We start from the raw sequence: 17,299 nt of genomic DNA on the forward strand, positions 1-17,299 counted from the left end.
GGTTTTATCCATTCTGAGTTTGAGTTAGGGTTTTATCCATTCTGAGTTTGAGTTATGGTTTTATCCATTCTGAGTTTGAGTTAGGTTTTTTTCCATTCTGAGTTTGACTTAGGGTTATGTTGACACTTTGGTATTCTCTTCTTGTTAGTTTACAAATCTGGTTACTCCAGGTGAAAAAGGACAGAAGAGATGCTTTAGACTTTAAAAAAACATGAATAAGGTCAAAAGTCGAGGTCAAACATAGTTCAAGGCAACCTATTTTTTGTACACGACACTCGACCATCCGAGGATGAACTTGCATACCAAATCTGGTTACTCCAGGGGAAATAGTTTAAAAGATATGCACTGGACAAACATTTTCAAATATTGAGGTCAAAGGTTAAACCATAGGTCACAGTGACCTACCTTTTTGTTATTGACAATCCGCCATCACAAGATGTACTTGGTTACTCCAGGTGAAATAGTGTAGAAGATATGACCCGCACAAACTATTCAGATAGGTGGAATTCAGACAGATGGATGAAGGGAATACCTTTATAAAGTCCCCCCCCCCCCTCTCTGGGAACAGGTGGGGGACTAAATAACTCCTAATAATATTTGGAACAGTTTATAAAACATAGCCAAAAACCAGCATTAGTTTGAGATGCATATGTCCTAACAGCAAGAACAAACAAAATATATTCTCTGGGAAAACAGTTTCAAAGAAATTTTATTTTGGTTCATTGAATTGTTTACACATAAAATGACGTTTTAATGCGATACATAATAAAACAAAATATATAATGTAACAATGGCTACTAGCCATCAAGCGTTGAGAAGGGGGCGGGGATCTACATCCAAAAGGAATTTTTAGCTACCATAATTTTGAAAACAAGGTGACACACATATACTTCTACAAACAACTTTTAAACGAAACATTGCAATGTTAAAGTTTAAAAATGCCGATGTTTCTATACCTACGAGACAAATTGTTTACCGTGAAGGATTGTCTACTATCAACGTGGTCTTACCAAACTAGAGATAAACCTGCTGGTTCAGGCATAAAGTTCAATCATTCCCTAAAGCACTGGAAGAAAGCGACATACTTATTCTGTTGTGAAAATAACCTTTATTCTGCAGTCTCCTTGAAATGAAGATAATCTCATTCGGTTTAGCAACTTTTCTGCGAGGAAAACAAAAGCATGACAAGGCTAATCCAGATCCCTTGTTGTTACCAGTCAACAGCTCCATTCCTAGCCCTGTTCCATCATTATACGACCTACACCTAATCAATAGGAGTAGATGATCAGTTAATCTTTGGCATTGATGATTTTCACAAAGTCAGGTTTTAGAGAAGCACCGCCAACCAGAAATCCATCGATGTCTTCTTTTTTGGCGAGTTCCTGACAATTCCCAGCATTGACAGATCCTGTAAAACACAGATGTGTATAATACAAATAAATGACAACCAAAAAGGTCAGAGAGAAAGACCATTAACTAATGATGATGAAGAAGAAACTCAGTGAATTTTTGGGTTAGAAACAATAAAACTTGATTCCAGGTAAACGTATCATCAAGATACAATAAATGGTAAGGCTGGTTTTATGTAAACGTATCATCGACATACAATAAATGGTAAGGCTGCTTTTTATGCATTGTTTGTACTTTCAGGGAAGAAAATACTCAGCCTTGACTCAATCTATTTAAACATACAAATCTTACACAGGTCTAATATTTACCTGCTGTTTTGGAGTGAAAAGAAAACTGTTGAAAAAGTGACAAAATTATATCAGCTCACCTCCATAAATGATGCGAACACTCTGAGCCACAGCATCTGACACCTTGCCAGCGAGCCATTTCCTTAGTGCTTTATGTACCTCCTGGGCCTGATCAGGTGTGGCAGTTTTACCTGTTCCGATGGCCCACACAGGCTCGTAGGCTAACACCACCTTACCCCAATCTTTAATGTTTCCTGTGTTAATTATTTTATATACATGTCATTAAGTACTGAAACGGCAGAATAAAGTGTAGGATATAATGTGTATACAGATCTATATTATATCAAAGTTTTACTTTTAACACAAACAATGTACGTATTAATCTAAACGTGTCGCAAGGTTTCAAGACCGACTGATCCCTTTGTCAAGCTATGACTCACATAGCCATAATGGTAGCTTGACAAAGGGACCAGTCGGTCTCGAGTCATAGCTTGACAAAGTGACCAGTCGATCTTGAGTCATAGCTTGACAAAGTGACCAGTCGGTCTTGAGTCATAGCTTGACAAAGGCCAGTCGGTCTTGAAACGTTGCGACACGTTTAATACGTACATTGTTTGTGTAGAAAGTAAAACTTTGATATCACATATTTCCAAACTGATGAATCTTATTGGAGATCTACATTAATTGAAAATTCTGAAATTATTTTGTTAAGTCTGCTTGGCCAGATTTTTCATATCTAGTAAGTGATATCAATAAAAATTGATGGACATCGATCAATATGACCTAACTACAGGGCCAAGCAGTAAAGAAATATTAATACAGGCTAAACAGTGTAAAATGAACATGAACTAGGACAAAAGAATTACAGTAAAATCTTGTTTTATGTCATTCTACCTATCAGAGCCTCTGTCTGTCTGAACACCACTTCCTCCGTTTTATTGGACTCCCTTTCATCTAACTTTTCCCCGATGCAGGCAATCACACCAAGTCCTTGACTGAGGGCGTACTTAGTCTTCTCACCGATCAGCTACAACATGAAGCAATGACAGACTGTATACATGTGTACAGCACTATGGACTGGTCTTATATAAGTCCTAATTGTGATATATGACAATCCACACTTTGATCATTACCCTACAGATTTTTTTTCCTATAATATCACAGCTATTTAAGGAAGTCTGTTTATAGATTTGTAACAGGAGAGGAAAAATACATGGCCAGTCCAACTATTGAACCCAAGACCTCTGAACCCTAGACAGACATTCGAGCCAATTGAGCTCCTGTCGCTGGTGATTGACCCCGAAGTGTTAATGCAAATTTTGATAAAAGTACAGTGATTGTTTTATATAAGTTAGGATTTTAAATTGTAAATTAGTAACAAGCCAATCAGATTGATATGTCACGCCTGTGTGCCGCTTTTACCATCAACACACATGTCAAGTTTGGTTGGTCTAGCACTTATACTTTCAGAGCAACTAACTTAAATACTAAAAATTAATGTTGATGCCGTCGCCAAAAAAGCAACACCTTAGTCTCGCTTCTGCTTCTTTGTGGCAGCGAGACAAAAAAATGACGATTTAATGCCCTAGTTTCTATTTTTGTCATGCAATATTCACAAGACTCATTCCAAAACTGGACAATGATTCTTGTATGCAACAGATACTTTTTTCCAAATTTAAACATTTATATATATAGAGAGATATCATACAAACAATATTTGTGTTTGTCGAAATATAGTGTCTTAAGACCTAAATCACAAAATTGGTATAGCTAAACAAGGAATGAACAAGATTTTCTGTTCATAGAAACAGGCAACTTGTCTCCACATAAATCAATAGAAAAAACTTCTGGGGACAGAAATAAACAACTTTTAAATGATTAACTAAGAATGATGTGCAGACCTACCTGATCATTTTCACCAAACACATTTCTCCTTTCAGAGTGGCCGAGGATTACCCAATTACATCCGCAGTCCTTTATCATTTCGGGGCTGGAAAAGAAGGACGGTGTCTAAAGTAAACACAGCCCAATGCACCAAACTTTTTATCTTTTTTTTTTTATGTAAGGTACTTAGTCATAATACATGATTTACATACAAAGATATCTTTTGAAAGTTGACAGAATTTCACTGCAAATAGATGCGTTATCAAAACTATTTTTGTATAAAACTTTATTTTACCTTTGGTTTAACTATTTAAGTCTGGTAATGAAAAACAATGGGCCTGAATCGCTCACCTGGTATTAATCTCACACTCGTAATCTTAAAAGTGGACTAATATACAGCTACAGGCAAAATATCTGTGTTCGATTCATTATAATCTATTAAATAATTTAAACATCTGACGCCTGTGACCTTGAAAGTCGAACAAGGAAATTAAGTTGAACAGAGTTTATAGCCTTCCATCCCAGCATGCTTCTGGCCAAATGTCATTACCCTTTGAATATTCAGAACGAGTCATTTAAAGATTTAAACATATTTGATCCCTGTGACCTTGAATATGAGCAAAGGTCATTCATTTGAACAAACTTGGTTGCCCTTTAACTCAGCATGCTACTGGCCAAATACCATCATCCAAGGCCTCTTGGTTATTGAGTAGAAGTTGTTTAAAGGTTTTGGACATATTTGACCCCTGTGACCTTGAAAATGAGTGAGGGTCATTTATTTAAAAAAACTTTGTAGCCCTTCATCTAAGCATGATACTGGCCTAATATCATCATCATAGGCCTTTTGGTTATTGAGGAGAAGACGTTTAAAAAAAATTGAACATATTTGATGCCTGTGATCTTAAATAAATGTCAAGGTCATTCATTTGAACAGACTTGGTAGCCCTTCATCCCATAATGTTACAGGCCAGATATCATTATCCTGCGAATTTTGGTTATTCAGAATAAGCTGTTTAAAGATTTTAAACATATTTGATCCCTGTGACCTTGAAAATAACTCAAGGTCATTCATTTGAACAAACTTGGTAGCCCTTTATCATAGCATGCTACTGGCCAAATATATACACATCCTGGGCCTTTTGGTTATTCAGAAGAAGTTGTTTAAAGGTGTTTTAGAAAATTGACCCCTGTGACCTTGAATATAAGTGGAGGTCATTCATTTGAACAAACTTGGTGGCCCTTCATCCCAGCATGCTACTGGATAAATATCATCACCCTAGGCATTTTGGTTATTAAGAAGAAGTTGTTTAAAGTAAAATATTGACGCCGGACGACGGCAGATGGACGGCCGACAGACGCAGCACCAGAGCATAAGCTCACTTGGTCCTTTGGGCCACGTGAGATAAAAACGACCTGGTATAATATAATTATTTTTGATAATTTCTAACATAATAAAGAGGGAAAGCCGACTATTTCCCTTAAGGAATGATTAGGCCTCAAATTGGACGCGGGAGAAAATGTCCACTGATATACGTGTAAAATAGAGGTATAATCTTATCATTGTTCTGGAGCTAACTGACCTGATATCACCAGTAAAAGCTCCCTTGCCCTCTTTATAACAGTTTTGTGCAGCAACACCAATGTTGGGATTCAACTTTTCCCGTGTGTACTCCAGGTAGATAGCTGGTGGAGATACTACAACATCTGAAACAAAATAACTTACATTAGTAAAATATTGCATCTTCTGCCAAAATGGAAACAGAATATGATTTAATCATCCCTGATGTTAGAGGACAAGAGGTCCAATCAGGAATGTAAAAATCCACTAGCCGGACGCCTGGGGCTACCGGATTTTCAGCTTAGGCTAGTGAAATTTAGAGGCTTACTAGCCCGGGGCTTAGCAAACAAAAATGCTACAGTTCAATTCTATCATCATTAGGGTACCGTAACCAATCACAATTTTAAACCTATAAATTCCAGGTAATTTCACTGCAATTTCTATCAGAAAAGATGGAGTCATTCACGCCGTATCGATGATGCAAGATGTTCTATTGCCTTTCACATGTGTGTTATGTGTGAATATTTAATAGCATTGAAAGTCAATACTAACCACCAAAACGGCCCTCTTTGTTGTAAATCATTCTTTTCCCCCCCCCCAGCCATTCAGTTATCAAATAATAATATAAAATTACTTTTATTTTTTTGAAGGAAAACATATTCATCTGTTAATGAGATAAAGACTGTGTGATCATGTTGTCAGCTTAAACATTTTGTATTTGGCGGGCTGGTAGAATTCAACTTTGGGCTAGTGGATCATTAGTGTCCTCAAAAATAAATGCTGTTATTTCTTTGACCTAGGAAGTGTGCTAAAATCAAAATTATTTAAACAAACTTAAAGTACTCCGTCAACTTTAGCATGCAGTTGTCTAAATACAGCTTTGGGATCGCACAACGTAACACGATGAGCTGTGTGTGCACGGTGTGTTAACGATAAAAAGTTGGATGATCATTGCTTGTGCACATTTGTGTGCACGATGGACGAAAGTTGTGCCATAACAATTGTGGTTGGTGTTAATTGATAAATGCCTTTACAATATATACAGTTTCGTGTTTAAACATATATCCTTGATTTTTACATATATATGAACTTATCTTTATGTCTATACTTTCTTAAATTTAGAAATTGTGTTTTTGGTATTTTTTAAACAACCTTAATCGACACATGTGAAATTACAGTTGTGTTTTCAGTACGGTCATACGGTATCGCATATATCAGCTCTATATATGTCAGGTACATGCCAGGTAAATCTCTAGTCACTCATCAAATTGTTATTTACCTGTTCTGTTACCTTGGAGTCAAACCCATTCTTGAGTCTTACGGTCACTGTAATGCTGTGTTACACGCATTGTAAAACTGTACATAATCTTTATTATTCTGATGAGAAATTACTGTAATACATAGTTTTCATTATTGCATACAAGCTTTCCATTTTTTTTTCATTCCGTAATATTGATCTACAAATTGTACCCAATTGCACAACCGGGCGAACGATTGTCAAATCGCACAGTTGTGCGCACCATGTGTGGACGATGTGTGCATGCTATTTTTTATGCGATCAGAGGAAGTTGTTTATGGTTTCATTATTCATATCTATCTGCCTCCTGTGACTTTGTTCCAAAAAAATAGTAATTATGAATAAAAAATGTTTAAAAAAGGTATGAAGAAAATAACCCCCACCCCATATATTCGATACATTAAAAGTATGTAACATTTAAACATGCTTATAATTAACTCTTCAAAATCAACAGAAATTTTGTTGACATGTATACATTTTTTTCTGGTTTTGTGACATATTTAATTTGAAGTCATTGCACTTGCATATTGCTGAAAACAAAAGTATTTGGTGGAAAATCTGATAAATATCTCCGTTGTTATACCACCAGAAGAAAATACACAAATGAACAAAATACACACATGAACTTTAAAGTGCTACCATTTTCTGACCGTGTTCCAATTGTGGTAGCGTGGCATTAGAATAATTTATTATTATTTTCATTCAGGGTACACTTTAAATGACGTTATTTTGAGGTAAGGTGTTCAGAAATCAAACCAATTGTTTTTATGACCATGAGTACATTCAGATCTTACAATCATATCTGAAATTGGTTTTGGTGGTTGCACATCCTCCATACTCCAGGTGTTTTGGTAGCTGCACATCCTCCATTCTCCAGGTGTTATGGTAGCTGCACATCCTCCACACTCCAGGTGTTATGGTAGCTGCACATCCCCCATCCTCCAGGTGTTATGGTAGTTGCACATCCTCCATACTTCAGGTGTTTTGGTAGCTGCACATCCTCGATACTCCAGGTGTTATGGTGGCTGCACATCCTCGATACTCCAGGTGTTATGGTAGCTACACATCCTCGACACTCCAGGTGTTTTGGTAGCTGCACATCCTCCATACTCCAGGCGTTTTGGTAGCTGCACATCCTCCATACTCCAGGCGTTTTGGTAGCTGCACATCCTCCATACTCCAGGTGTTTTGGTAGCTGCACATCCACCATACTCCAGGTGTTTTGGTAGCTGCACATCCACCATACTCCAGGTGTTTTGGTAGCTGCACATCCACCATACTCCAGGTGTTTTGGTAGCTGCACATCCTCAATACTCCAGGGGTTATGGTAGCTGCACATCCTCCATACTCCAGGCGTTTTGGTAGCTGCACATCCTCCATACTCCAGGTGTTATGGTAGCTGTACATCCTCCATACTCCAGGTGTTATGGTAGCTGTACATCCTCCATACTCCAGGTGTTTTGGTAGCTGCACATCCTCAATACTGCAGGTGTTATGGTAGCTGCACATCCTCCATACTCCAGGTGTTTTTGGAGCTGCACATCCTCAATGCTCCAGGTGTTATGGTAGCTGCCCATCCTCCATACTCCAGGTGTTATGGTAGCTGCACATCCTAGATACTCCAGGTGTTATGGTAGCTGCACATCCTAGATACTCCAGGTGTTATGGTAGCTGCACATCCCCCATCCTCCAGGTGTTATGGTAGTTGCACATCCTCCATACTTCAGGTGTTTTGGTAGCTGCACATCCTCGATACTCCAGGTGTTATGGTAGCTGCACATCCTCCATACTCCAGGTGTTATGCTCACTTTTGCTCTCTGCACCCTTAGAATATGTAATAGCAAGACTGAAGGCACAAAGGTAGCTATTTGATTGGTTTCAGGTTAAGAAACCGGACCAATCGCCAAGTTGATACCTTTTCTTTGAAGATTACAGAGGAGCAATACCCCACTTCAAAGATATTCAATTTTTACCTTTCCGCTATCATGAGATTCTTTTGATGTACATCAAAGGATCAAACTAATGTCCTTTTTTGCTCCAAGTTTTTAAAACAACTTTGTGTGTTTTTTATTACTTTATTCCACATTTCAGTAATAAAATGGGTAAATGTTACCCAAATACAGGATGATTACCCATATGATCTGTTGTGCCCAACCTGTTTGTAGCTGAACTAGACTTGGTCGAACGTCGGCGACCAGGTAGCTCAATTGGTAGCTATGCCAAAGCTAAGGGGAGATAACTCCAATTGAATTTCCACCCGCACCAAAATTTCGTCACACTTTTATACCATCGGAAGAAGAGAGATTCCATCGTGCTTGTCCATGTTATAGAAATGGATACATGGTAGGAATTTTATCTTCAATATCCCTCGTCACTTTACTACAGTCTATATTACAAATATCATGGCAGAAACGTAAGGAGCGGAAGCGACAATTTCCTTATAAAACCGAGTACATCCATCAAAATTATATACAAATGTTCAGTAATTATCCCTTAAAATAAATATATGTATATGCCAATCTGTCAAAACCGTTCTTGGTATGAAAAATGCTGTTGAAATCCCAAGGGGTAGTATAACGGTAAATCCAATATGGCGGACACCTCGCCTCGAAAACATAAACAAATCCCACCTGTACCAGACAAAACTCGCAAGAAGGATATTGCATTAAAGGTTGTTTACCTATCGTGTAAAGGTATCTGTTCTTTTTGTTTTCTGTATATATTTTAAACATTAAATGATGTATATTTGTATAAATTTCAGTACTATTTACTTGTTTCTGAATGATTAAACTTTTAAATTAAGTTACTGTCACCCAGTCTTGACTTGAGTTTACAAACACTGCTTTTGTTTTTCAATATCATTTTAATTTCTTAAATAAGTAAAACTTGTCAGATCATACACCATGTACAAATACAATTTTTTGTTTTTAAATATTATTTTAATGATTTATCTGACTAAAACATATCAGATCATGTGTAATTACAATGAGTACGCTTGAAGACAAGTACCCTTCAGACTCCTTGGTAAGCAAATGCCACAACAAAAGGAGGGGCAGGTATATACATTAAGTACCCCAACGGAGATCAACAATCAGAAGCAATACCAAGTTACCAACAGGCCTACATTGTTCAAACTACAAAGCTGAAGAAGAAGCCCTTATTCATGCTGCACACTCCATCAAAAACAAAGTTGATAACACAACTCAAGTAGTATTCCTGACTGATGCCCTCTCTGTGCTACAAGCTTTGACAAACGACAAGCTACCTCAACTTGAACAAGCTTTATACACCATCAAAAGTCTGACAACAGTTCTACAGTGGATTCCTTCTCACTGTGGAGTTTGGGGTAATGAACAAGCCCATAAATTAGCAAAGAATGGTGCTGAACAATAACAGGAGGAAAATCCAGTCTGCTACACAGAGATGTAGCTATCATCAAATCTCTGTTCAACACCCATCAGCAACAAGACAGTTACCTCCAACAAGATCTGACCAAACTACCATCTTCCGACAGGACACAACAGACTCAATCAACATCTATACAAAGTCATGAGAGTTGTTTCATCTCCAATGTGTCCTTGTGGAGAAGCAGAGCAGGATACTGCACACCTGTTACAGTCATGCAAGATCCATCAGGCACTGATCATGATCATGAGAGATAAGATATGTCATTCACCAACACCACTCAAAGAAAAGTTATATGGACCAGTGGATGCCCTCAGCACAGAAGACCACCAGATTTGTTGAGGAGACTGGTATTAAAGTGTAAAGGCGAACGATAAGAAAGAAGAAGTGTAATTACCACTGAGACTGGTGCATCAATATATATAATTAAATGAGATTATTAATGTCATACATTGTGTTTTGTAAGGGGAGGTAACTCTTTGAGAAGTAACATTTTAGCATCATCTCCGGAGTGAGGGTTGATATTTGGCATGAAAATCTTTCATTTTACAATAGAATAGATTGGTTCTGAAATTGTGGTAAAAAAAAAGAGAAAACAAATTCTTCCATATATACCATGTTATTGACATTGTACGCTTTTTTGATTGTTTTCAGGAAAATGCTAAAAAACAATTGTGAAATTTCATGATTACAAAAAATTCTTAAAAATCCAATTTTGAAGATAACATGGTTCTGATTGCCGTTTTGTAATCAGGTTATGGTAGTCTCTAAGAAAATGACAAGAAATAAATTACTACGGTCATGTCTTTAATATTCAACATAACATTGTCCATCCTATATGAAAGAAAATTTTACTAGAACAGAGAAAAAACACTTTACCAGGAACAGTGATCTGAATTTCAACATTCCTTATATAAAAGGTGTGGAATCATCATCTTTTTTCTATAATGCTATCAAAGATTGGTTTAACTTACCACATTCAATAAAATCTGTCGATCACAAGATGAAATTCAAAAGCGAGATAAAAAAGTACTTACAAGTTTTGGCAAAAAATGATTTTGAGCAAGAATTTGTCTTCTAAAGGTAATTTTTATTCTATCCCAGTGGGTGACTCTAAACTTCTTCTAAAAATATATGATGTATTACCAAAGTTTTAACTAAAGTACCAATATAATATGTACTTTTTATAAATGTTATGGAAGATTTTATTACCATCATCCTCAGTCTTTATTTTATTAAAAGTCATTTTTATATATGTATTATACCCCAAATTGCTATAATTTGTTAGACAGATAATAGGTTGGTAGGGATTGCCCAACCACCTGTTGTCTGTTCTACACACAAGTACCACAGTATAAATGTATATCTTATATTGTTACTTAATATCTGCAAGAATGACATCATCTTGCATTATGATATGTACAGTGATACATATAACTGATATTTTAATATTACAAGTGGAAACAACATCATGCATAGCCCCACATATATATATTATCAGAAGGAAATCATATTTGCTAATGACAACTCCATCTTATACCGTCAAATAAAATAACATCTTATTTTGATGAAATAATATATCATCATCATATTTGACCAATTACAACTTATTCTATTCATATATATATTATTACGAGAAATTATACCATCTTATATTCATATTATAAGGTCAAATCCTTAGGACCTTTTGTTATCTAAGTAATTAAGATCTATACTAGAGGACCCCATTGGAAATAAGCTGCCACCCAGCTTTCATGGGATATCCTAGGTTAAAGCTTAGTCAAACAGATACATTGTATTTATAGTGCTCCACAATTTGTGATATTAACTTTGATGTGATAATCTAAATACTGTGATAAATCTGTGATTATTATGCAATTGAAATCTGTGATCATATGTGATATTTGTACCTGTATCTTGCTTTTACCGAATAAATATTATTATTTAGACGTGTATTACCTATGCACATGCACGTTAGCACGTCCACATCGTTTCACCATCGTCTGCATCGAAAGACAGTTAACATCAGAAACTTACCAGTATTTTCACTTAAACTGCCTGCATTCATAAAACCAGCAATGACATCAATATCGGCCTTCAGGCCATTCATCTTCCAGTTTCCTCCGACAAAGAATTTTCGGTCTCCCATTTTGAGTGTCTCGTACCGGCAAAGTGACCTTGGTCTTGACCTTGATCTTGACAAGGTCGATCAGATCTCTGTATTCTAGAAGCTCATTTTACAACCTTGTCACAAACGTTTCAGGTACATCGACAAAGGTTTTTAGAGTTTCGGAAAATCTCGGGACTCTTCTCAGTATTACATGCAAAGTGAAAATGTACTTCGGATTACCTCGGGATTCCCAAGCAAAATAATGGCTGCGCCCTTAGGAGTGTTGTCGTTCCCCTTAGTTTTGGATCCACAGTAAGCAAAGCTGCATTTTTAGTCGTGTTTGATATTTGATATATTTTCGTTGTTGCATGCATTTGTTATCTGTATATATACGATCATGTCTGATTCTGAAAAGGGGAAGATATTCCAAAAACGACGTGTAATAAAACAGGAGAGGAAAAATACAAAATGCACGGCCAGACATGAGATTATGAAAGTTTTATTTAAATTCGGCATAGTTACAAACTACAAAACATAAGCTCTAATGAGCTTTTAACCGATTAAAAGACCTAGTAATAATATGAAAAGGCAAAGCCTAAAAGGAGCGTTGCTTTTGTTGATCTCTGATATTTACTGATTCGATCAGAGTGAGATAATACTGATTTCAGAATGAGATAAGATGAGCTTTATTTAAAGTCGACAAGTCGAGCAATAACCATACAACACAGGTTGAATTTAAAATTTTGTTACAGTCAACGAGGTTTGACAGGTAAGGGTGCCAAATAAAATAAAACAATTTCTGCGTGTAACAATTTATAAATCGGCATGCGGTGTAAAACAGTAAAACAATGTTGAAATATGGCATTAAACTCGTGTAAGTGGCCTGAAAAATCATTGTTGATTTCAACATGAATTTAATGCATTATCAATTGTTTCTTTTATGATGTGAAGTTATATAGCTGATGAAATTTTAGACGATGAACAAATAAATGTACACATAGACCCGGCATTGGTTTTAATGCCTGCACTTTGAGAAGATATCTCCCGGTAGAAATATTAACAGAACCTGATTGATGACAAAAATGATCTTCAGAAAATATCTGAACGAAGATTCATGCATGTTAGTATCACATTTTATGTGATGGACTTTTTTCACTCAGAATGTATATTAGTTTTTATCAAAATCTGAAAATATGGAAATATAACAATAGTTACGTTTGCTTTTATATTCTGCTTCCTATAGCACAAATGAAACATAATTGTCTTTGCTTCAAGGATACACTTCAGGTTTCCCCACTGGACTGCTACTTCTGGATGAAAAAAATCAAGGGAAATGTGTAGCAAGGGGAAGCAACTTTGTTTACGCACGCATGTGTTACCATTAAAGAGCTTCACTCTTATAGTTATTAATCAATACACAGCCACCTCTGTCCCCGGCCAAGTATTCCCATGCCTTGTAATGGAGCAAGCCCAGTGGGAATCACACCGGGGCGATTTTAGAATTAATTGACAGCAAATTGTTCCACATCCATAAATAGGCATAGTATTAACTATTTCTGTTGATTTTCTATATAACTTGAAGTTAAACACTGCCTCAATTGTTGTTTAATTATCAAGTTTACGCAGCAAGCACAATCAAAATCTGAATGGACCGCCATGTTGGAAAGTTCGTCTCTCTTCCGATATAGGTCAGACGTCTATATATGGCCCGTATGGGTGTCATGACCCAATATAGAAATTGTAGTAAACATGGCGTCATCAATAGTAATACTTTATTTGGCCATGCAGGCCATATATAGAAAGGATAGCCGAGATAACATCATGCGTGATCTGCCATGGTGGTCGTTTCGATTTTTATACGCCCGTCAAATTTGACGGAAGTATTATGGTATGGGGCTGTCCGTCCATCCGCCATAAACTTTTGTTTGTCCGGCAATCTCCTCCTACATTTTTCGACCGATCTCTTTGAGACTTGGTATACATTATAATCATGATATGAAGTTGTGTCTCCCTTACAAGAATTTTGATTCAACAATTTTTCAAAAGTTATTGCCCTTTGTTCATTTCAGTATTTGATTTTTTGTCCAGAGTTTTTTTTTTTTTATAGCATCTCAGCTAGCCACTCTTAGAATGATGCAGATCTTTTTTCAATGTAAGAAAGCTATGTTATCGCAGCTAGGCCAGACCGGGATTCCAACACGGGACCCTCCCTCCAAACTCTTAGACAAACTCTCTTCCAATTGAACTTTCCTACCTGGTCGTCAGCGGACGACCTAGTCCAGTTCCGCTACATTCCTCTCTCCTTTTATAAGGCTTCAATTCGCCTCTTATCGGCTAAAGACAACACTATTTACAACCAAGGTTCGGATACATATCCCCTTGCAGAGCATTTGCCCAGTACTTGAAACAAGAGCTAGTCACAGGCACCACTGTAACAGGAGACAATGGCACAGCCAGACCAGGACTCGAACCCAGGACACTCCAAACTCCAGACCCTTCACCAATCTAACAACCTTGTCCGACCAACCCAGTCCAACACTGCCTCATCCCTCCCTTCCTTCCCCAGGTCGCTGCCCCGGAACCCATGGCACCATTACAACAGGGGAGAATAATGCTTGGGCGGGCCAAAATTTGAACCCGGGACCATCCAAATTCTTAAAAGAAGCTCTACTAATTGAGCTACCTGGTCATTGGCGATCGACCCAGTCCAGATGTTCTGGTACCGGAGTTTTTACATACACACTCATGCAGCTGCCTTGAATTAAATAGGGGGGCGGGGGGGGGGGGGATATACCAGTTAATTATTTTGGATGTGCCATTCCGCAATTCCCACAAAAATACAGATTTTGCCCCTAGTTCCAACATCTATGCAGCAGAAAATCTTCGCCAATGAATGGTCCTGAATATACAGACTCACGGCGTACTGATCATGAGCGACACAAGTGGAATAAGGAAAGTCCTGATCGAACATGCCCCGATATTATGTCGCACAACATTTTGAGATGTTGAATTTAGTGAATCTTCAAGCTTCAGTAAGTTGGACATGAGTGCTTATGTCGATATAAACCAACGTAAATGAACAACTTACGAAAGTTATGAAACCGAGATCACATCTGTTGAAGAATGAATTTTACCTGCATATAATTCAGGGGTGTAAAAATCCACTTGCCCGACGCCCGGGGACAATCAGTTTTCAGATACAGGCATGTGCAAATCATTGACTGAATTGCCACGTGCAAGCAGCTGATTTAATTTTAGCCTGCATCAGTTGTAAGTAAAATCTGTTTTGCACCATGTTCACAATTGTGATGTCTTGTTTCCTTGTTTTATGATTCCATGAAGATTTGAAATGCTCGAAAACTGTTGGGCGTTGGGTGGCAGACATTGCATGCTTACACTCCATGTTATGGGATCATTCTGATGCTGTTAATGAGAATCACACAATGGCGTCTGTTTTGTATCATGATGTCATATCTACCACACCATTTACTATCATTATAGCTTTCATCTTCAGTCTTATCACTGACCCAAACATTACATGAAAGGTTTGTGTAATATTAATGAGGTTTGTGTAATCTCATGAAGGAAGGTTTGTGTAATCTCATCAAGGATTATGTAAAATGTCAGCAAATTGTGTTTGTGACACTGTGTATGTAGTGACAGGTATGTGCAGAAATGTGTTCATGTTCAGGTTAGCGTTTGTTGCTGGTAATTCAAAGAGAAAAAACAACATTTTACAATATGTACATTCTATCAACTATTTCATTTCTCCTTAAACATACTTAAACAAAATGATAAAACACATTTAATGATCAAAAGTGCATGAAAATGTGGGGCAAGTAGAAAATTCAACTGAGGCCTGTGGGTTTTTGGTGTCTGCTTGCCCCGCCAAGTGACTTGAACTTTTTCTTACATCCCTGATGTAAAGGTTCCTAACAGAAAATGTGTCCACTAGGTGTTTTACAACATTGATAGAATTGAAAAATGTTGTAGTTGTCATTGTAGAGTATAAGAAATGATTGCAAACTGACTGTCCAGGTAAAATTAAAGACCAAACATTGTTGAAAAAAAATGCTTACAAATAGAATGGTAATTTATTATTCTGTCAAACAAGAACGTATAAAAAAACAGTCCTAATAGGTGACACAGGCAAACAATAGTTTCAAATAGTCCCTCTCCACTCAATCAGTTAGTTGGGCAATGGCCATTTTTTCAGATTGTAAACAAGTGTAAATGGATGTAATGTGATGAGATTATCTCCCTTTGCTTGACAGTACTATCCCAAACAAGGACAAGAAAGTGGTGGTGATCTCTATCGTAGGGAAGAGTGAGCTCAGCGGGTTTGCCTCCAAAGCCTCCATACTCAACCCACTGTTAGAGAAAGATGTCTTCAAGGTTTGTGTCAAACTTTAAACGTGAATACATTTTGAATGGTTTTGTAGTATAATGTTAATCTTCGTATCATGTACATGTAAACAAGAATTTACTCTGCAAATTGTGTTATAAAAGCTAGGTACAGTACTGTATTTAAATTACTTACACATGTATTTTGCAAGACATTTTTGTATTTTAGGGACCAGACAATCACACTTTGAATTATTTTATGCAATTATTTAGTCAAATCACATCCATATGTCTGCAGTTTCCTGATGACCCACTCAGAAGATTTTTTGGGGAATTTGGGATAAAATGAGTGACACTTTAGGGTTTTTACATAGAAATATGGGGATTTCTGAAATAACTCCTACCTACATTCCCACTAGAACAAATGTGAGTAACTGCAAACATATTTATTAAGTATGGCTGAAAATATGTCTGCCTTTTAATTTATTAGCTTTATTAATCAGATCCCTGCATTCAGAGGATGCGTGTGCCCTATCGTAATCACCCGACTGTCCATCTATAATTCTGTCTGTTTTCATTTTGTATCTGTCTATTTTAATAATTTCAATGAAATTCTGTAAAAACAAACACTATGTGCAAGGATATAGGCTTTGTTTGAATTTGAGTAAAATCCGTTATATAACATATACAAAGATGAAAGCTATCATTTTCAATTTAAGTAAATTAACAGGAATCGCCTGTATTCTCTTTCTCAGACTTGTTTATATAGCATTTGATGTTTATGCAACTTGGTATGTATATATGTGCCTCATACAAAGACTGACACTTAGTTCATAGTTTCAATTTTAATTTACATCAGAAGCATTTTGAGTCAGATTGGCATGGGACGTTATATTGTTCCACCCTGCAGCACTCTTGTTAAAATATACCAAAAAATTGCATAAATATGTATAGCAATAATCTTTGATTCATTAATTTATCATTACCCCCCCCCCCTCCCCCCT

At 36.8% G+C, this 17,299-nt stretch overlaps 2 protein-coding genes across 2 annotated transcripts in view; one reads left to right on the forward strand and one right to left on the reverse strand.

The window, feature by feature from the left end:
* Positions 1-691: 691 nt before the first annotated feature.
* LOC110445870 (triosephosphate isomerase B-like) lies at positions 692-12,048 on the reverse strand. Its single transcript, XM_021490697.1, has 6 exons — positions 11,879-12,048; positions 5,162-5,285; positions 3,603-3,687; positions 2,592-2,724; positions 1,778-1,951; positions 692-1,408 (listed from the first exon to the last, which is right to left on the reverse strand). The coding sequence occupies exons 1-6, from the start codon at positions 11,988-11,990 to the stop codon at positions 1,290-1,292; spliced, it is 747 nt and encodes a 248-aa protein (XP_021346372.1). The 5' UTR covers positions 11,991-12,048; the 3' UTR covers positions 692-1,289.
* Positions 12,049-12,161: 113 nt separating this feature from the next.
* The window catches only part of LOC110445871 (protein smg8-like), a 67,254-nt gene continuing 62,116 nt past the window's right edge, over positions 12,162-17,299 (forward strand). Inside the window, exons 1-2 of the mRNA XM_021490698.1 lie at positions 12,162-12,263; positions 16,226-16,346. Coding sequence (XP_021346373.1) covers positions 12,163-12,263; positions 16,226-16,346 — 222 coding nt within the window. The 5' untranslated portion in view covers position 12,162. The remainder of the gene's footprint in view (positions 12,264-16,225; positions 16,347-17,299) is intronic.

The sequence above is a fragment of the Mizuhopecten yessoensis genome, unplaced genomic scaffold (genome assembly GCF_002113885.1).
Source record: "Mizuhopecten yessoensis strain PY_sf001 unplaced genomic scaffold, ASM211388v2 scaffold2399, whole genome shotgun sequence".
In the NCBI taxonomy this organism is placed as follows: domain Eukaryota; kingdom Metazoa; phylum Mollusca; class Bivalvia; order Pectinida; family Pectinidae; genus Mizuhopecten; species Mizuhopecten yessoensis.